The following is a 22,137-nucleotide window of genomic DNA, read 5'->3' as shown; positions in this document are numbered from 1 at the left end:
GATGGACCAAGCAGATGACCCACCTGATGGTAAGTTGGAAACCATCGCCTGTAAAAAGAGCAATACTTCACGAGGTATTTAAGCAGCACTTACTGCAGGATGGCATGACCCTGCGTCCATCAATTTAAGGCGTAGATTTTAAGTCCCACGTCCTTCAGACTGGAACACAGCCTTGCAACAGTACTGCTTAGCGGCATAGAAGGCAAGCCGTTGATACTTCTCCGGACTAGAAACAATCTGCGCCGTCGCAGACACGTTAGATTTAATGTTAGAGGCTGCTTGATTTGGTTTCATTGCTTTGTTTGTGTATAAAATTTGGTTATATTCTATGCAAACCAAAGAGGATACGAAAACTGAAACAGTTTAAACGAGGTGAGAACGAATAATAACTCTTTTGTGCCGGTAACAAAACCATCGAGCGATAAATAAAATACAAACATAGCTGTCAAACAAACACTGCATCTATCAATTCAAAATCAATCGTAAAGCAGTCACGTAAAAAATTGAAAACTATGAAAAAAAAGAATTGATGTTTGCACGTTATTTGGGAAATTATGGATGGGTTATTTCAAATTCTATGTCACCCAGTCATCCAAGAAAAGGTTAGTTAATACCAACTAGTTAAATCTCGCGATTCCATTAATTAAGCTACATTTCTTGCATTTCTGATAAAGAATAATTGGTCTTCAGTGTCCAATGGGATAGAACTAAAACAATAGCTTCTCAAATTCTGCAACATAATTGTTTTGACTAGATAGTCTTAATAGGTGATTAGCCTAGTTAGAAGAGGCGAAAAAATATCACTATATATAACTAGTAGTTAGCGTACAACTACGAATCGCAAGATCTGGGTTCGAATTCTAGGTCAGGCGAAAAATAAGGTATTGTTTATTTTGTATTAAAACAATTTTCAGTACCAGCTTTTGGAGTTAGGAAATTGGCGGTATCAAATTGGCGGTATCAACCACCGTATCTCGGAGAACACTTTAAGCCGTCCCGTCCCGGTTATTATCTGTGGCTTGTGGTAGTAGTCGTTAAAGCCCACCAGCCCGCATTGGAGCAGTGTGGTCTATACTCTAAAACTGCTATTCCTAAGAGAGGCGAGGCCTATGCCCAGAATTATTGCGTTATTAGGCTGCGGATGATTATGAAGATCTAATAAATAGATCCTAAAATGTCTTGGGCCTCCACTAACCTAAAAATCTTAACTAGAATGTCATGGCATAACGACCGTTAGGTGAAACCTTTTTCAAACCTTCTTTTCTCTTTTTAAACTGTTTTTTAACGCCATTGGTTGTCTAGAAGAGATCGCCCTTTAGCCATAAGGCCGCCAAATTGTATAATTTGTGGTATATTTTTATTTAAAATTTTTCTGTATGTTTTTGTGGTGTACAATAAAAGTGTATACATTCATTCATTCATTCTTTCATTCTTTCCCATTAGGGCATACGTAGAAATTTAGTATTTACTCTTTTTATACAAATGCTTTACTTCTACTACAGAAGTTCTTAAAGAGACAAATTCGAATAATCATATTTTAGCGTTCATTATGGAAAATTCCTGGAAATGTGTCTAGACCAATTTTCATTCATATTCATCGTTCAATCAGTTTCTAACATCGTCGGTTGGCAACTCTGAGTTAAACCTATTTTATTCAAAGCCTCGATAAAGATGTGATTTTTTAATACTTAAAAAGTTTAAATACTAAATTCGTTTTTACTCAATAAAAACAATTTTTATGTTTTTAATAGATGGATAGATGTTTTTTATTTTTCTATTCTTTTTATTTCATGTTGTCAGGTTAGTTTCCTATTATTTGAGTTGAGATGTCATGTCAGGTATATTAGGTACTACAGAATTAAGAACATACAAAACCTTCATTACAAAACCCCATTATTGTATTTGACGGCCGATTGCAGCGACTCTGCTTTCTGAGTCCAAGGCCGTGAGTTCGATTCCCCACGACTGGTAAATTTGTGTGATGAACATAAATGTTTTTCAGTGTCTGAGCGTTGTATATTATAGGTATTTATATATATTATTCATAAAAATTCTCATCAGTCATCTTAGTAATCATAACACAAGCTACGCTTACATATCGAAACCGTGTACACGACTAATATTGAAGTATCAAAAACTACTCCACTTTAGTAGTGTTTCTCGAACAGTAATCATTATTGAACCTATAATGTTCTAAAACTTTACGAGAAAATGTGGAAAATGGATGTAAGCTAGCAACATTCCGCGGGTCGTTTTTGCTTTTTTTTGGATATAATAAATAAATAAATATACTACGACAATACACACATCGCCATCTAGCCCCAAAGTAAGCGTAGCTTGTGTTATGGGTACTGAATTGAGTGATGAATTATTTTTATGAATAATATACATAAATACTTATAAAATACAGATAAACACCCAGTCACTGGAAAACATTAATGTTCAGCACACAAACATTTTCCAGTTGTAGATATCGAACCCACGGCCTTGGACTCAGAAAGCAGGGTCGCTGCGCCAATCGGCCGTCTAAATATCTTTATTAAACCAAAAACTTTCAGATACACTGTTCACCGAATAATGCCATTATACGTTTACTGTATCTTTATCGATCCTAAGCGTAATTTATGAAAAATAAAATATATATACAAAGGTCAATAGGAAAAACAATAACAAAAACGTGTGAAAAGTGTAGACAGTATATCAAAAAGAAAACCGTATCAAAAAAATAATAAAATAATGTGTAAACACAGAAGACACAAACATCATATATACAAAAGCTTTTACTGCACAATTATTAAAACCTAAGCTTGATAGGTAAAACAAAAAAGAAGAAAGACGTTACTTTATAACTATATCGGTAGTAATGAATTAAAATAGTTACTAAAACTGATGCGTAATCTATATATATAAAAGAAAGTTGTGTTAGTTACACCATTTACAACTCAAGAACGGCTGGACCAATTTTTATTGTATTTGATTTTTTGGAGTTCTCTTAGACCGGAATAGGATAATAAGTATTAAAATATAACAATCATAAAAAAATATATCCGCTGTACGAAGTTCGCCGGGACAGCTAGTAGTATTATAAAAACTAGCCAAAATATATTAAATGACTTAGCGATTCCACATAGGTGTATATTTTCCACCAAACAAAATTCTTGCGAAACTTATTAAAAAGAAAAAATATCAAAGTCAAAGTCGAATATTTCTTTATTCAAAAAGGCACAGATATACCATTTTTGATTTACATGTAAACATAGAATTGAGTTGATGGCGATAACTAAATTGGTCATCTTAAAACTAAAGCTACGAGGGATCCAAACGCACGCTGGTCTAATACCAACTATGGACTTAAACCAATTAAACGTATTCAAAATTCGAAATTTCATACAGTAAGCATAGTTTATAAGCACTTTTTAAACGTCAAATCTCACTCAAGACTGTTTGCAGTGACTCCGAACGATTCTACCGAGAAGAGCCGGCATGAAACTCAGCAGACTTCTCTTTCTCAACATCATTTTATAGTTTACATTCTTTAGAATTCTTGTATCTTGTGACAGATGAGAGCTAAGCGGCCTTCTTCCAAGAAGCCTTGTCTTTGAGAAATTAATCAATCGTTTAGTTGTGTTGTAGGTAATGAGCACGGAATTGAACGATTTCATTATTATCAAAAAAGTATATTATACATTTATACCAGATGACCCGCGTGGATATATCGCACGGGTCACGTAAAGTATATAATTTATAGCATGTACTTTTTAATAAAAACCTTATGTTTATTTTTTGTCAGTAGAGGAAAAAAATATCTTAATAATGGCTTAGCAAAGCTATTATTTTTATATAGTAGTTAGGGTGACATTTTATACTTACAACGAGAAAACACCGTTGAAAAAAATTGTTTTGTAGAGAACTAGTTCTCGCCCGCGACTTCGTCGGCGTTTGTTTTTGTTTTTTGAAAGACATGTGGCATTCGATTTAGGTGTAATTCTACGCACTTTATGTATTTAGGATAGCTAAGCCTCAGCTTAATAAACTTGAGCGTCTTCAAAATCTTGCTATTCGGTTCATATTTGGCCTTCGCAAATATGACCATGTTTTCGAATTTCGACAAAAACTCAAGTGGCTTCCTATTCGTCGTCGCCGGGATATGCATGTACTTTCTCTTCTGTACTGTGTGTTATTTCATCTACATACTCCCTCGTATTTAAAAGAGAAGTTCACTTTTCTTGGTGAGCAATCTGGTTTAAGATCGTGCCGTGCGCTGACGCTGTGTATGCCTTATCATAGGACAAAATTTTATAAGCGTTCGTTTAGCGTACGAGCTGTAGAATTGTGGAATGCGCTTCCATTGAGCATACGACGATCCAAATCACTGGCGATATTTAAAAGAGCAGTTAAGGCCCATTATATTGTTAACGACTTTTAATAGTATGTATATACTCATTTATTGTATGTTATAGTATCTATTTGTCTATTTGTGTACACTAGTTTATTTATTAGCATGTAGTTATTTGCATGTATGTATTTTAATATTTGTACCACCAGCAGTCTATTCTCCTCTTCTTTTTTTTCCTAATTCTAAGGTTGCCTGGCAGAGATCGCTATTAAGCGATAAGGCCGCCTTTTGTATTACTACTTCTTTCGATGTTTCTGTTTTCGTTATATTTTAAATATGTTAATGTTGTGGTATACAAATAAAGAGTTTAATAAATAAATAAATAAATAAGCCTTAAATGACGGGTTTGGCTGCCGTCCGCTGAGGAGTTGTGTCCTCTATCTCCAATCACATTCATCAGATCTACACAAAATTTGGACCAAATTAAACAGACATTATAGCCTCTAAAGTACAAAAGTAATTATTTAAATCGGTTATCATTTGACGGCGTTATGGTGTAAAATCATTAAACGAACTCTCCCAAAAGAACTGAGCTTAATTTCGGGATAAAAAGCATTCTATATTAATTCTTATACCTTCAGGAATATGTGTACAAAGTTTCATGATGATCGGTTTAGTAATTTTTGCGTGAAAGCGTAACAAACAAACTTACATTGGCATTTATAATATTAGTAGGCATGTATATAAATGTCGTAGAAATTGTATTAATTTTTTTTATTATTTTTATTGTTATAGGCCAACGTGTGGTAAATAAAAAAAGATTGATCAATTCATTAGTGTTATCGACAGAGGTGGTAGACCGAGTAGCTTTTAAAATGTACATGCCGGAAGAATTGCGCTGGCAGAAGACTCTCCTAGGGCACACGGTAAAGGTAACATTGTTTTAAGTAATATTCTTCGTGCCCTTATGTTATAGTGGGGTTTGTGCCGACCGGACAAACGGACGGAGTTATGTGCGTTTTAATTTAAACAATTGAAATATCACTTGATTTAAACGGTGAAGGATAACATCGTGAGGAAACCTGCATGCCTCAGATTTCTCCATAACGTTTTCAAGTGCGTGTGAAGCGTTGTAGACTACGGCCTAAAAAACATTCTAATTATATTGCACTTTAATTTGAATTAAATGCAATTATTTTATTTTTTTGCATTTATAATTGATACTTATTTGAATTTAATTAAAAATTTTACATTATTAACACATATATATATAAATATGTATGACATTTGACGGAGCGCTCCACCACTCATGCATAAGTAGAAGGTGAAGTTAAAATCAAAAAAAAAATAGTATAACTATATCACGACAATCGTGAGCTGGCACTTATTCAGAGCAAAAGTCGCATATAGAAGGTATCTGACACCACGTTAGAGGATAACTGAGTGCGAAACAAAAAAAAAACTACCCTCACCCTTCTCCATTCTGAGGAAGCCCGCGCCCTGTAGTGGGCTATTAATGGGTTCTTGTTTTATTAATCGTTAATGTACATACTCACAATACATACTCTTGGGAATGATCACTGTATTCTATTTTGTTTATTTCGTATTCTACATATTTTTTTTTTAATTATGTATTTATAGTAGAGTATTTGTATGTTTCTATTTTTGTACATATCTTTAATATGTTATGTTTAATATGTACTATGTTTTATGTTTATTTAGTTTAAAATTCTAATATTTCTTTTATGTTTGTTGTACCACCTACTAATTTCGTACAGCATTTTCTTGTATGCCTTTGGTTGCCTGGAAGGGATCGCTACTTAGCGATAAGGCCGCCAAATTGTACGTTCTACCTTATTGTGATGTTGTATTTGTATCTCTGTAAATTTTCTCTGTGGTGTACAATAAAAGTGTATTCATTCATTCATTCATACTCACAGTTCACAATGTCACGAGGATCATGCATCGGTGATTGTGAGAGCAACACGAAGGCTGCTGTGACTGCGTTAAAATCTTGGCTGCAGGCTCATGAAGATGCTCAGGTACTTATTAATAAGATATTTTAAATATAATATAGTAATACAATATACTAGCATACTTCGGCTTTCTTTCGGATCCCAGCATGCATCTCTAACTTTTGTAAGTTATGTGCACTTTAATATATCACTTGCTTCAGCGGTGAAGGTATACATCGTGAGGCAACCTACACGCCTGAGAGTTCTCCACAATGTTCTCAAAGGCGTGTGGAGTCCACACAGGGTGCCCAGCGTGGTTAACTACGGCCTAATGCCTTCTCATTGTGGGAGGAAATGTTTTTCAGTGTCTGGGTGTTGATCTGTAGTATATAAGTATTTATGTATATTATTCATAAAACTATTCATCAGTCAACTTAGTACTCATAACACAAGCTACGCTTACTTTGGGGCTGGATGGCGATGTTTGTATAGTATATTTATTTATTTATTCATTTAATTGAGCAGTGTTTTGTCACACTTATAATCAGTTTATGACTGAAACGTCAAGAGTGTAATAAAATATTGAATAACTAATTATGCTACGTTTATTTGTAAGGCTTTATGCGCTAGATGAGAAGGTTTACTGTAGATATGGAAAGCCTTGCCTGAGGATATAGTGACTGCAGTATCACTGAATCAGTTCAAGAATAAACTGGACAAACACCAAAAGGAGAAAAAGGCGGAAGAAATGATGAAAGTTGCATCAGTGAACGCTGCTTATTCCATCATTATTTTCCAATTCTTGTTTGTATGTAAGGATAGCGCTGCTTCAATGAAAATTTCAGTGATCATGCTAGCTTATAGGCGAACCATCCCGTTGCGAGAGGCCTGGAATCTAGCAGTGGAATATAATAGGCAATTGATGACGATAATGTTGAACAGGCGTGTGGGATTTTATGTGAATTAATAAAGAAAGTGAAGAATTTGACTGCCGTATGGCGCAGTGGACAGCGACCCTACTTTCTGAGTCCAAGGCCGTGGGTTCGGTTCCCACAAATGGAAAATGTTTGTGTGATGAACATGAATGTTTTTCAGTGTCTGGGAGTTTATATGTGTATTATAAGTATTTATGTATATTATTCATAAAATTATTCATCAGTTATCTTAGTACCCATAACACAAGCTATGCTTAATTTGGGGACTAGATGGCGATGTGTGTATTGTCGTAGTATATTTATTTATTTTATTTATAAAGGTTATATTCATCTAAATTGAATATTACCCTACATCTGCTCCACAGTGAGACACATTTTGTGTCATATTTTCTTTCTTTGCGTGCGATTTTCCTGTCAGAGGTACACACGTATTGGATTAGTCATGACAGCATAATAGAGCGGAATATACGCGGAAGTTTCGAAATCCTAGTTATCAATGAGTGCCTTGGGAAATGTAAAGAAACTGATCAATCAATATACGCCTATGGGCCTTGATGCCGGAAGCAAATAAATAAAGAATATTAAATGGAGTCGTAAATAAAAAAAATAAAAAAAACAAGTAGGCACATTTGAAATGTCAAGTATCTCTGTTTGTAGTGACTCCATCACCGGTTCGGAAGGCAGATTCTACCGCGAAGAAGCCGGCAAGAAACTCAGCAGTTGCTCTTTTCCAACATCGTTTAACAATTTAACAATCTTTGTTCCATCTTGTGCGACATGAAAGCGGAGCGGCTTGCTTCCAGGCAACCTTGTCATTAAGAAATTCATCAATAGTGTGTACATATAAAAGATACTTACGACTTACAAACAAAACATGTAAAATAATAGTATTTTTTAATATCTGAATAAAATTCATATTTTTTTAGTAAAACTATTAACTTAAACTTTAAAAACGAATCAAATATTAAATCGATTATATTCAATAATGAGATCGTATCAACAGTGAAAGGTTGTGTCGAGAATCTATTATTTTTCTTCTTCCGGTGGTGTGTAATTACGTGTTTACATACAGACACTGAAGTTTTTTTTAATTTAATCCCTAGAGAAAGCGTCGCCAAACACTGTGTATACATCTTAAATTTTCTTTGTGAGCATAACTGCCAAGTGATTTGACACACATGAAAAAAAGAAAATCCGAATTTATAACCTCCTCCTGTTTGAAGGCAATAGGTTAAAAGAGGTTAAAATGCTGCTTTGCTTTCCAGGTGATGTTTGCCAGTGTATTGGTGGTGGTTGGTATGTGGTGGCTGGTGAAGACGATGCTGGCTCTGCTCATCAACCTTGTGTGTCCCATCCTGGTGGTTGTACTTGCTGTGGTGATCATTTTATATTACTGTTATATATTGATATTTATGTTATATATTTACATATTTATATATGATTGTTAGTAGTTTACATTAATATCGTGTATGTTTATATCTTATTTGTATTTATATGTAATATATTTATATATATTACGGCGCGTCAAAGTTTAGAGTGAATACGGCCTGTCAAAGTCACTCTAGCGGAGCGTCGCGTTTATTACATACACACCAATATAATTTGTGAGGCACGCATTTGTTTGTATTAATATTATAATAACTACTTTACATTTTAAAAACTGTATGTACCCTACATTCTTGTGAATAAATAAATAAATTTATTATGGTAGCGGGGAAAAGGATCGCCATCTTGGTTTTTCTCGAGAGGCGGAAAGAAACAGCGCGCCGTTTTTGCGACGCATCGCTGTTTGTTAACTTAAACAAATTACTTTATGATAGTCTTTATTGAAGTACTGATAATTAGTAATATAGATTGGAATAATTATTATTGTGATATAATACATACTAGAGGAATATAATAATGTTGTGTTCTGACTTGTGCTGTTATTTTAAAAGAAGAGTTGTTAATTTACAATGAGTTCAGAAATGAGTTTAGCAGAAGGCCCTTCTGCGCTTTTATATATATATATATAGTTTTATATTTTATTTATATATTTGTATAATTTTTAAATCCCATTGATTTCACCACCTACCTCTTTTCTGTTTTTTTCCTTTTACGCCTTTGGTTGCCTGGACGAAATCGCTATGTAGCAATAATGCCACCAAATTCTACTCTCTTGCTTTGTATTTATATCTCTGTAACTACTTTTTTTTGGTATTATTTATGTATATCGTTCATAAAAATTTTCATCAGTCATCTTGGTACCCATAACACAAGCTACGCTTACTTTGGGGCTAGATGGCGATGTGTGTATTGTTGTAGTATATTTATTTATTTTATTTTATATCACGCATAGATGGGTACTCTGGGCATTGCCTTCTACATCGGCTGCTGACTGACTCTGAATTTTCTTATCAGGCAACAGTTTTTGTGTCATAAGTCATCACTGGTAACACGCACTGTTCGAAGCCTAACCAAAGGAGAGTGTTATAATTTGTATTAGTGTTTTTACCTACACTTGGTGGAGCTATCAATTTTATAAATATAAAATGCATATAAATATTTTCGGAACTGACAGTATATGAACCTGCGGACTCTCTGGCAATTGCGGCCGCTTAAACCAATTGAGCTACTGCTCTCATACCGTGGAATTAGTATATGCAGTATATTACATCAGTCTAATATCGACTGTAGACGCCATCTAGTATGAAACATTGCTGTTTCGATCTACTTTTCCAAAGATTCATGTTACAATAAGACACGTTTGAAAAAAGATATGACACTTTGCTTTTTTATAATCAGGCCGCGATATCCAGAAAGTCACAGGTTCAAATCCTGACGGTTCCGATTTTTTTTATTATTACTACCTTTTTGTTTGCGTGGCTTGGTGGAAAAGCTTTGTTGCTACCACCGACCCTTGGGCAGGACGTAGGTTATGTGGGACTCCCCCCTCTAAAGGGGTATTCCCAGACTAAAAACCACCACGGCATGTCTCTCATGATGGCTTTGTTAGACGCCCGGGGAACCCGCTATATACCTCCCGGACGATAGTATTTCTACTTTAAACTACCTTAATAAGCGTAAACCTTTGTTACAACACAGGTCTGCGTCCCGCAGTTACGTGCTCCTTTGCTGGGGCAAAACTACCCCCTCCTTGCTAACCTCATAAGAAGTATCCTGCTGAAGATGGCTGAAAAAATTAAGGTGTAAACCACAGAATGAAGAACATACAGAAGCCGTGTACACGACTATTATTGAAGTATCAAACACCATTCCACTCTTGTAGTGTTTCTCGATCAGGCGTTTAGTCACTTCATACCATTTAGCAGTTGACAGTAATTATTTTACCTCTAATGTTCTAAACGTTTACCATTAATTGGCTAAAGCTTTGGCAGCTAACAATATTCCGCGGGAGATGTAGTTCCATGAGATGTATGCGGGGCGTTTTCACTGTTTTTAGAAACTGCATCCAATAATGGCTGAATGAGGGTTCTGTATGTTCCAAATTCTGTGGTGTAAACATTGTTTGACTTGCACGTTTTAAAAGGTTTTCAAGAGATTAAACTCACGGTTATTAAACTCGCCTATGTAATCTACATTGCTGAATTGCGCAATTATCATTGTTAATCTTTTCTGTACTCATAATAAAATTACCAGTATTTTAGTGTCCATAGTTTATTTTATTAAAAGTTTTCAGTAATACGTTTTTAGCAACTTTCAACAGTAAACCTTTTTTATCCGACTCACCTCCAAAGTTTACTTAAATTTATTTATTTACATTTAATTTTTTTTTTTTTTTTAACTTTTTGGAAAACCATCGCCTATAAATATAGCAACACTTCAAAGGGCATGCAAGAAGCACGTCCTGATACATGCCCCCTGTGTCCATCAAGAGAAGAGTAGGTGTTAAGCCCCAGGTCCCCATTCACACCGGCAACCACGCCTTTCAGACACAACATTACAACAATGCTGTTGTGCTGTACAAACAGCTCTACTACAAAGTGGCGTGCACTTCATACATGCGCAAAAGCATTGCCTACCCTAAATTTTTTTTATAACTCGTATAGTATTAGGATTTTCTCATTTTATACCATCTCCCTGTTTTATGTATAACCTGGTCAAAAGCACGCCACTGCTACTACTACACTAATCAAAATCGTCATCACTTCAACCGATTGACGTCCACTGCTGGACATAGGTGTTTTGTAGGGAGTTCCACAATCCACGGTCCTGGACCGAGTTGCCAGCAACAATAATATTCAAAACGCACATAACTCTGAAAAGTTAGAGGTGCTGGGATTCGAACAGGGCCCCCCGAAAGTGAAGTCGATGCCCCACTGGGCTAACACCGCTTCCCGCGTCATGTGAAACGTCAGCCGGCCGGAAAATTAAATCTATGTTTTGGTTAGTTCATATCTTCCGTGCGGAACCCAGAAAGGGCAGTTGGTAACTTTTCCCTCCCCCTCTGACTAAGCTTGAGCCTCGAACCTGAATCCTCTATCAACCCATTCCAAACTGTGATGGTATTCGAGCTTTTAAATTGGATTCAGATCTAAAATCTAAATGAACAACGATAAACAAGCCACAGAAATGATAAATCGTCGCTTTCTGTATCATTAGCTTGACCTTAATTAATTAAGATAAAACTTTGTTGCGAGATGCGATTATACATTTGATGAATTCCTCAATGACAAGGTAGATTGGAAGCAGCCAGCCTCGCTATCATCTCCCGCAAGATAGTAAGATGATTGATGTTGGAAAAGAGCAACTACTGAGTTTCTTGCCGGCTCTTCTCGGTAGAATCTGCTTTCCGAACCGGTGGTAGAGTCACTAAAAACATACATACTTGACGTTTCAAAAGTGCTTATAAAGTAGGTCTACTTGAAATAAATGAATTTGAATTTGAATTTGATGAAAGCTATTTTTAGCCATCACTGCTAAGAGAGCTGGAATCTTAGACAATCCAGAAATCGATACCACTGGATCTATAATTAATGCAATTATTAAAATAATTTTAAAAAAGTTGTCCGTCGCGGGACGCCCGATAGTCATAAAACATCTTTTTGGGGTATGCTAATAATACCTAATTAAGAAATAAAAAAAGCAATACATAAATGTGTAAATTGATATGCAATTCACTAGGCTTTCAAAAGTAACTTTATTAATTAAAAAAAAGTACCTAGGTACTTTAAATTATAATCATTTCTTGAAATCGGGTATAATCTCATTATGTTACATTGCTTGATATGTACGCAGTGCTGAATTTTAGCTGAAACTCCAAGCCAGGTGACGCCACGGAAATAAGTATCCCATCTATACAATATTAATAATTAGAAAGAACAGAAAACAAAAGATGTTATATGAAAATTAAGCTTAATAATAAATATTGGATAGAAGCATAGAAGCAGGCATTACTTTGCGGAATTCCATGGTATATTATGAAAATTAAGATTAATTTTCTATACCGATTACACCATTTAACTAATTAATTTTCATAATATAAACTTAATTTACTATACTGCGCGAAAAGCAGGAAAATATATACCTATAGTGTTATTAAAAATCTCTTCAATCTTTATACTCCACACCAAACATCTTCGGCAATGTTTCTACGTTTGTTGGCTCTACGCACGTTTCGCTCCGACATCGGAGCATCCTAAGGAGATTTCGACTTTACAATGAATAATTGTCTATATACATAGTAATATAGAGAGTTGTTCAGTTTATTATACCATGGAATTAAGCAAAGTAACGCCTGCTTATATCCAATATTTAGGAAACAAAAGCTAAAAATAAAAAAGTTAAAGTTACAGCACAAATCCTTCCCCCATCCATAATGAAAATCTTTCAGTTTCAAACTTTCAACGCTGCGACAGGCCTCAATAAAACTAAAACCTTTTACCATCCGTTTCAAAGCGGAAGCCAAATATGATCCGGTATACTTCATATTACGCTTCGCTAGAAAAAAGGTATTCCCGATCTCTTTATTGGGTAATACCATGGTTATATTAAAAGTAGGCATACGAAAATAGGACCCTTTTTTGCGTCCCCTTTGGAAAACGTGTTGAACCATTATAACGGTGATGTTTATGACTTTATCTCGCCGAAATCATAAACGGTTCATTTCACATTTTTTTATTCACAACATTTTATTCATATCCATTAAAATAAGGCCTCGAGGGAGGCGGATTGTAATTCCAAAAGTCGTATATTTAAATCTCATCCATCTCAGCGTGTTACCTACAGGAATTTTATTAAAATGTAAGTTTAATCTACGTTTTCTTTTTTTAGTTTACCTCGTCCGGGGAAGTTACTGTCTATTAGTTCTGCCGCATTACTGTGTTCCGTTCTGAAGAGCTTAGTTGCCGGTGTAATTACTGATACATGAGACTTACGCGTCTAGTTGATGGACACCGGTGACCGGGCTGACCAGCCGTAGCCGTAGTGTTGCTCTTTTAATAGGCGATGGTTTCCACTTACTATCGGGTGGGATAGCCCAGCTTGGTTTATTTTTTTTAAGCAGCAGTTGCAAGCAAACCAATTTTTTTTCCTTTATCGACGCAATGGCAAACATATAATGTTATTCGTCTATGATCATGACGAAATCTGTGGTGGTTGCAAAATAAACAAATAAAAACTCGTCAACAGATGGCGCTTCTCGAGTGTAATGATATTTTATAGGTTTAGTCTAATATGATAACATGTATTATTTACAATTAAAATTGTGTTTATTCAATACTGTTTATTTTATACTATATTTTTTTGCATAGAACTTGAACGATTTAAATACTCATAAATAAGTTTTTTGTGTATAAAAACTTAGAAGTCATAAAAGTACGATTTCAAAAAAATCCAGCCTAAAAATAACGAATGTTAAAAATCTTATGATCCAGATTTAATAGATAAATTATAAAACTACAATGAAGTAGACAAAGCGAACAAAATAATACTCGTCAACAGATGGCGCCACTTGCATTCAATTAATAAGATTAAAAAAAACTCCAATTCATAAAGTTAATAAATAATACTCTTTAATTCATTAAAAAATAAATAAATATATTATTTATTAAAATACAAAACAATTTAATACTATATCAAACATTGTAAATAATGATTCTTAATTTCGATGTTTCACTGACGTTGTACGTTGGTGTAGTGGTGTCAAAATCTTTTAAGGCCTGCATCGAAGCTTACATGTTTTCTCAATGAAATATGAAAGTCAAAAAGAGGCCTAGAATAAAGAGGCAGCCATCGGTCACGGTGTAGATTATTCTTCAACGTATTACCAAGGGGGCCTATAATTTTTTTATTTAATCATCTCCAAAACGAGTGGAATTAAAATTACGTCGAGGCCTTGAAAAGCTACAAAGTGGTACAAATCTGTTATTATGATAAATCTCATCAAATCAATATTATTTTAATCTATGTAATAATAACCTATTATTTTGAGACTCTCAATCGATATTTGTTTTTGTCGGCTAAAATCGGCGGTAAAGGCTCGATGTGAACTCTGGCGCGGACATGGCACGTAACTGTTTCTGTGCCATTCGAAAAGCATAATCAATCTATAACCCACATGTTATTAATTTTCCTCCAAAGGTAATTAATAGTACCTATTGAGTATTGATTGCTTACCATTCAACGATGCTTTCATTTACAAAGGCCTTGTTAGAAACGTTGGCGAAAATAAATGTTATATTATATTCCGTAACAAGGGAAGAAATGATTGTAATGAGTGAACATCAACAATATTTCCTTGGAATCTATTATAATAATAATAATAATAATTTCTTTATTTCAGACAAAACCCATATTCATACATTTAAAACAACAAATAGTATTACTTAATATACAATATCGAATTAAAATTAAAATTACAGTATAAGTTTATTCAATTAGCGTGTCAAAAATATAAAATTAAAATACAAAATTAAAAATAAAAATAAAATTAAAAATTACAATGAATAATGATGAATTATTAAATTTTAAAAAATATAATGAAAATATAATACTGTTTGCTCCGTGTGTGTGCATGTAAACCCACCCAGTGCCTCCAGAACGGGTTATTTAGCTTTCCAGCTAGTGTTTGCAAAATGCTGTTGCTGCTGCCGCGAATCCTGCTCATCAAAGATGCAGCTCTCTTCCTCATTACACAATAAAAGTCATCAAATAATCATATTATAGAAACAATGAGAATGTTATTATACTTAATGGTGCATTTAAATAGGAATAAATGATTTTAATTATAGGAACTAATGGTGAGGTTAGCTTTCACATGATGCATGCAGGATTATTTATAATTATAAATTTTTTAGGCGTAACTGTACTGTAATTGATGTTTTTAAAAGATTTGCTGTAGAGAAATTGATATCCTATACTGTTGCCCAAAATAAACCACATACAATGATATTCAATATCTTTATCAATAATAATGAAGGCATGTTTACAGGTAACCTGTGTAATAAATAGATTCCAGAATAAGCTTTGTAAATACTAATCTATAGTTATATCTATACTAATATATAAATCTATAGAGTTTTTTATGGTTGTTCCGTTAAAACTATTAAACTATACATCCGATTGAATTGAAATTTTGCATCCATGTAGAGGATACATTGACTTAATGGATAGGCTAACTTTTTTATAAGTGTTAAATCTCCGAAGTGTATAGCGGTGGCGTTAATGATTAGAAAAAAACATAAAAAACTAAATTTTGAATTTTAACTCTTTTAGACATGAAATTTGGACAGAATTTTTTTGGGCTATGTTACGAGCAAACAAGAATGTATTGAATGAAGTTTAAATCACAAAATCGGTTACGGGCGTGCTAATGAATAATAATAAAAATTTTATACTAAAGTTCCCACAGACTAAAAATTTAATAAACGTTTCATGTTTGTTAAATTAAGGTCACTTTCTATCAGATTTCGAAAAATTTTAGCCCTAGAGGAGATTGTGGGGGCGTTAAAATTATTCATATAATTATAATTGTGGATAAGATCCTAAAGGTTTTTTATAGTAATAAATGATGCACCAAGCTGTGGTAACCTAATGGTTAGTGAAAAACCATAATTTGTTACATAAACAGAGAAACACTTTGAATGTCATGCAAGGAACACATCCTCTGGAATGACACCCTTCGGACTAGAACGCAGCTTAGCAGCTTAAATAGGCATGGGGGTAGTAGGGACTTCCCTGGACAAGCTTGGCCACAAAATGCTTTAATAGGTACTACTACTAAAACTTTAAGTGCGGAAGAGTCTATGTAAGATTTGCAGTCAATGATTGCAACTATCTATAATTTCCAAATAATACTGGTTGCCTCTGGAAGTAGGAGGGACATCTTTAGTGCTAAAACAAATATCTATATATATAAAAATGTTATGTTGTTTTGTGCACGCTTCAAAAACTCAAAAAGTTCTGCAATGATCGGGCTGAAATTTTAGCACGATATATAATACGCATCAAGGATTGTTTTTTTCTATTTTTCTCAACCATTCAATCACAATGTGCCACAGCGAAGCGTGGCAGGGTACAACTAGTTATATTATAAATCTGAAAGTGTGGATGTTACTTAATCACGCAACGGTGATTGAGTAACATCTACACGAGAACGGATTTTGATGAAATTTGGCATGCATGTAGCCTTTGACATGGAACAGAACATAGAATACCTTTTATACAATAAATAAATGAATAAATATACTACGACAATACACACATCGCCATCTAGCCCTAAAGTAAGCGTAGCTTGTGTATGGGTACTAAGATGACTGATGAATATTTTTATGAATAACGTACGTGAATACTTATAATATGCAAATAAACACACTGAAAAACATTATTGTTCATCACGCGAACATTTTCCAGCTGTGGGAATAGCCACACAAACCCAACCCAACAAACCAACCCACAGCCTTGACTCAGAAAGCAGGTTCGCTCCCCATTTCGCCAATCGGCCGTCAACATCATTAAACATAGTATTCAAGCTTGATTTATACATACATTTATTAACTTTTAAATTGGTATATCATTTATTTCAGAAGTGTTACAGTAATTTTATAAAGTGGGTAAATAATTTAACTTTTGATAACCATAAATTCATATTCGCCAGATATTTTGTTAAATTGGTTGCTAATAACTATTAATAAGTTTATAGTAACTTTGTTCATGACATTGGTGGGTATTTTGATAAAAATACGACTGCATTGTTTATAGACTTCAGTCCTACATGGACTTAAACGATGCAAAGATACCTCCCGTTGTGTTAGTCGGTATCAAAAGTCTGTTTTGTTTTTCTTAATCATTAATCCCTCTTGTTGCAGTTTTATTTCACAAAACAGTTTTACTGAACGTTTTCACTCACTAGTTTTCTACCTTGTCTTTTATATGACGAAGTTTGGTAGCCTTACTATAATTTTACAATTTGGTTTGCGTGTTTGCCAAATGCGAAGTCAATTCAACTTTGTCTGCAAGCTTACTCGTAGCTTTGATCTCAACTCAATTCAAGTCGGTAATTTGGTTATCGCGATAGAGGGAACAACGGGTTATCGCGATAGAGGGAACAACGCGATAACCTCTGATTAACCCTGACCCAAAGTTAAACTGGACTTTGGGTGATTCTTACTACGTAGGTCTATAGTCTTATAGATTTTTTGTTCAATCAAAGTTGGCAAGATTATAAATATTGCGTTCTTTTTTTATGCAGTCTTCTTAGTACCCTTAAAACAAGCTACGCTTACTGCGGGCCTAGATTGTTATGTGTGTATTGTTGTAGCATATATTTACAATAGGTTTATAGTCGAATTCATGTGATTCAATCGTCAATTGAATGAACTCAAATGTGTTGCTCTGTAACAACAAAGTTTTATTTCGTTAGTTTTATTACATTACGCTGCAATTCAATTTTGAGACAAATATATAAAAACACTCCTACCGTTAACAACAAAAAAACGAAATTTAAAGTTTATATCTTCTGTAAATTCACAAATAGTTTTTGATATATTCCGTTATGAACATTACTATAAGTCACGCACAATGACACATAAAATGTCTTATTGACTTCCATAATTGTTACTTTTTTATTTTTTATTTTTCATAACTTTTGAACTGCTATACCGACGGCTTGCGGCGTGGGAAAATTTAAATTTGAGAATAACGAAACTCTAAGATAATATACTTTCTTTACATAAAACATCGTTTAAAAAATTACTATATAATTGAGTAATATGTTAGTTTATAACAGCATAATTATATAACATATAACAGCATGATATATATATCATAAATATCTATTATAGTATATTTAAATTTATATCGGTATTTTTGTAGTTATTATGTAAATGTAGTGTGTATGTTCATGTAAGTTTATTTTATTTTTGGTAACGTACTTTATGCACCATCTACTTTCCACTATTTATCGGCTTCGCACGCTCAGGTTGCCTTTAAAAGATCACTTTTAGTGATAAGGCGGCCTTTGCATCCTAACACTAAGTACTATTACTGATTTCCTTGTTTTTTTCCGATTGTGTATTTTGCAATAAAGTTTTCTATTCTATTTTCTATTCTATATTTAGCATACTTACATATGTATTTTTTCAAACAATTAAAATCACTAGCGATAACGAAACTGCGTACTTTTTTATGATACATGTTAATACATTATTATGAATGATGTTATACCCTATCGACTTAGTAGATACACCCTTGTCAACGTTGTCCCAGCCGCGAAACCTTTACAATTTAAATCGCTCAGGTAGAAAAGCGAAATCTTGAAACCTCCGATGCAGGCTGGCAGGCTTTAGCTTTTAGCGAGTATTCAATGCCGTCAGATCTGTCGTGTAGAAAACCGTGAAGAATGTTTACTTTGTTATTTGTTTACTAGATATCCCCCGCGACTATGCCCGCGTTCATTTTTTGATATATTTTCCTTGAACTTTCTTTCGCTATCGCGTCCAACTCACCCGCATGTGTTCTTCAAGAATTATCATTTCAAAATTCATTCGAATTTTAATCTTAAAAAGAAATTTTACTTCTGCCTATTGCCCGCTGTCTTCGTCCACGTTTATTACGGCGTTATTACAAATGCCTTGGGAACCGCTATCGGGGTTAAAAATTAGCTTTCGTCACTCTCCGTCCTATCAACTAACTCTATGCCAAAAATCAAGTGGTTACTTAGTTATGGTGTAAATGAACGTTTTGAATTTTAAATGACAAAGTGTGGTAACAAACAAAACACCTGACTAAGTTTGTTTTGGGCTTCTTAGTTCAGGAAGCGTTTGAAACCCTCCTTGCTTTAGTTTTAAGTTTACAAATATGGTTATCGTCATCATCTCACTACCGTGTCCTTCTCATGTATTGTACGCATCAAAAGTTCCAGCTATTGGACACTTGAACAAAGATATTTTTGACTTGACTTGAATTGACCCGGCCGGTCTCTTCTCAGAATGAGAAAGGTTTATACCGTAGTCCACCATGCTGGCCAATTGCAGAATAGTGGAGTTCACACGCTTTTGAGCACTTTATGGAGAACTCTTAGGCATGCAGATTTCCTCAAGATATTTTCCTTCCATTCACAGCAAGTTGTTGTTAATGTGATGTGATGTTTAATTGATTAAATTAAAAACGCTCATAACTCTGATAGAACTGGGTCGCATTGAAAGTAAAGCCGAAGCTTTAGCCACAAGGCTATCACTGCTCAACAATACAGTAGGTTTGCAAATCCTGTGTTCTAAAAGCATATATAGTGTGACAACTAAAACTTGTTTCAAATTTACCCACGAGATGCGAGTTGCATTTAACCTAGCTTAGATAATGTCTCATCGCACTGCAGTTAACATAGCTCCGCTAACATTATGCCCAATTATCATAGTTTAAGGAGACCCAATAAAATGTCTCTTATCATTTTATACAAAACTAGCTGTTGCCCGTGACTTCGTCTGCGTTTATTTTAGTTTTTATAGCATCCAGTTTATTAACATGAGTTGTGCGGCATTATATTTAGGTTTATTTTTTTTATTTTATCTATATGCTCCAAAATCGGTTGTAGTTTCCAATTAAGAATATCTCTAAAAATAACTTTTTTTTAGGTGTAGGTAGGTAAGGTCCTTAAATTTTTTAAACTCTTCTAAATTCAACTTCCGATTGGAGTGAATTAAAAAGTACTTTACTGCTGTATGATAAAACTATTTATCTGAATATGAACTATTAATACTGCGATACTAATGTAAACCACTTTTGTTTCTGCCAGCGATCTCATAAAATTTCAGCACACAAAAGCAGTTATTGCGCTATCATAGTTAGATATATTACCTCGCGGACTGTTTTTTAGGTAAAAATAAGTACTTTAGTCATGTTTAACATAATTTTGTATCAAATTCAGTTCAAAATCATCAAAATTTTCCTACTTTGTATTTTACTCTTTGAGTTACATTATTGTGATTTTCTTTTAGCGAAGAAATCGTTTAATCTGTGCAGTACTTTCGGAACCTATTTAGTACCAAAAATTCCAAACAATAAAATCTTCCCCCTAAATTATATAAGGCTAAATTTCCATAGTCATTTTTTGAAAAAAGAACCGACTTTGTTATACTAGTTGTAAAAGCAAGAAATAAATATTGACCACAAAACTTTTAAGCCGGCGTTGATGTAAAAATATGCCGGTACTTTCCTTGCTACTTTGAAACAGGAATACGAAGTAGGTATATGTGAATAACTTTCTATATTTTACTTATAAAATAATAAATAAATATACTACAACAATACACACATCGCCATCTAGCCCCAAAGTAAGCGTGCTTGTTGTTGTTATAGGTACTAAGATGACTGATGAATATTTTTATGAATATAATACTCAAATACTTTTACATATAACCGCCTAGACACTGAAAAATATTCATCATAAAAAAAAAATTCAGTTTTGGGAATCGAACCCACGGCCTTGGACGCAGAAAGCAGGGTCGCTGCCCATAACGCCAACCGCCGACTAAAAAATATTGTAGGAAATATTTATTTCTTGCTTTTTAATTGTATAACTAATAACTAGGCCGTCAATTTTGCGTCGGGGGTTAAATATAGAACCCAGACACAAATCTCTGTTTGTATAGATCTAAAAGACAAATTGTATCTTCGTTATGTATGGCGTTGACAGGTTTAAGGCTTCGGCCGTGGCTAGTTTCAGCGCTACCTTTGACGTACCGCTGAGCGATTCCGGAACGATTTCGCGTAGAAACCGATTAGGGGTTTAGTATGACTGCCATACCCAAAAATTTTAGCCCGTTACCATTTTAGACTGCATCATTAGCAGGTGAGATTAAGGGCTAATTTGTAGTGGAATTTAAAAAAAATGAAACTTCAGTGCCGGAAGACCTCCAAAGTTGCGGAAGATCCACGGTTCAGCTAGTATTAATAGTTGGACAGCGGCCCAGAGCACGTGCAAACTGTTCGCTCACTTCTCTTAATATAATATTCACTCAACTTCCTTCGTTAGAGTCCTCAATCTACACACAGAGTGAGGATATTCATGTAGAGGTCCGATAAAGCTATCTAGACAGAACAATCCAATTCAAATTCAAATTCAAAATTTCTTTATTCATGTAGGCCTATCACAGGCACTTATGAAGCGTTCATACATATTTGTTTACATAATTGTAACGGGATGGTGATAACTTCGTTCACCAACTTAAATAAAATAATAAATAAATAAATATACTACGACAATACACACATCGCCATCAAGCCCCAAAGTAAGCGTAGCTTGTGTTATGGGTACTACGATGACTGATGAATATTTTTATAAATAATATACATAAAATACTTATAATATACAGATGAACACCCAGCCACTGAAAAACATTCATGTTCATCACACAAACATTTTCCAGTCGTGGGAATCGAGCCCACGGCCTTTGACTCAGAAAGCAGGGTCGCT

General features: G+C 34.2%; 1 protein-coding gene across 1 annotated transcript; it reads left to right on the top strand.

Annotated features, from left to right (window-relative positions):
- On the top strand, window positions 1-10,851 carry LOC120632735. Its single transcript, XM_039902726.1, has 5 exons — window positions 1-29; window positions 5,132-5,268; window positions 6,277-6,378; window positions 8,492-8,602; window positions 10,311-10,851. The coding sequence occupies exons 1-5, from the start codon at window positions 2-4 to the stop codon at window positions 10,416-10,418; spliced, it is 486 nt and encodes a 161-aa protein (XP_039758660.1). The 5' UTR covers window position 1; the 3' UTR covers window positions 10,419-10,851.
- The last annotated feature ends 11,286 nt before the right edge of the window (window positions 10,852-22,137 follow it).

The sequence above is a fragment of the Pararge aegeria genome, chromosome 2 (assembly GCF_905163445.1).
Source record: "Pararge aegeria chromosome 2, ilParAegt1.1, whole genome shotgun sequence".
NCBI classification, from domain to species: Eukaryota; Metazoa; Arthropoda; class Insecta; order Lepidoptera; family Nymphalidae; genus Pararge; species Pararge aegeria.
The sequence above is the reverse complement of the archived record's forward strand: the minus strand, read 5'-3'. Positions and strand labels throughout refer to the sequence as shown.

Coding starts and splice junctions, on each gene's coding strand:
- LOC120632735 (XM_039902726.1), top strand. CDS start 2: ATGGACCAAGCAGATGACCCACCTGATG. Junction 30..5,131: donor AGCAGATGACCCACCTGATG/GTAAGTTGGAAA, acceptor TTATTGTTATAG/GCCAACGTGTGGTAAATAAA. Junction 8,603..10,310: donor TGGTGGTTGTACTTGCTGTG/GTGATCATTTTA, acceptor GTTACAACACAG/GTCTGCGTCCCGCAGTTACG.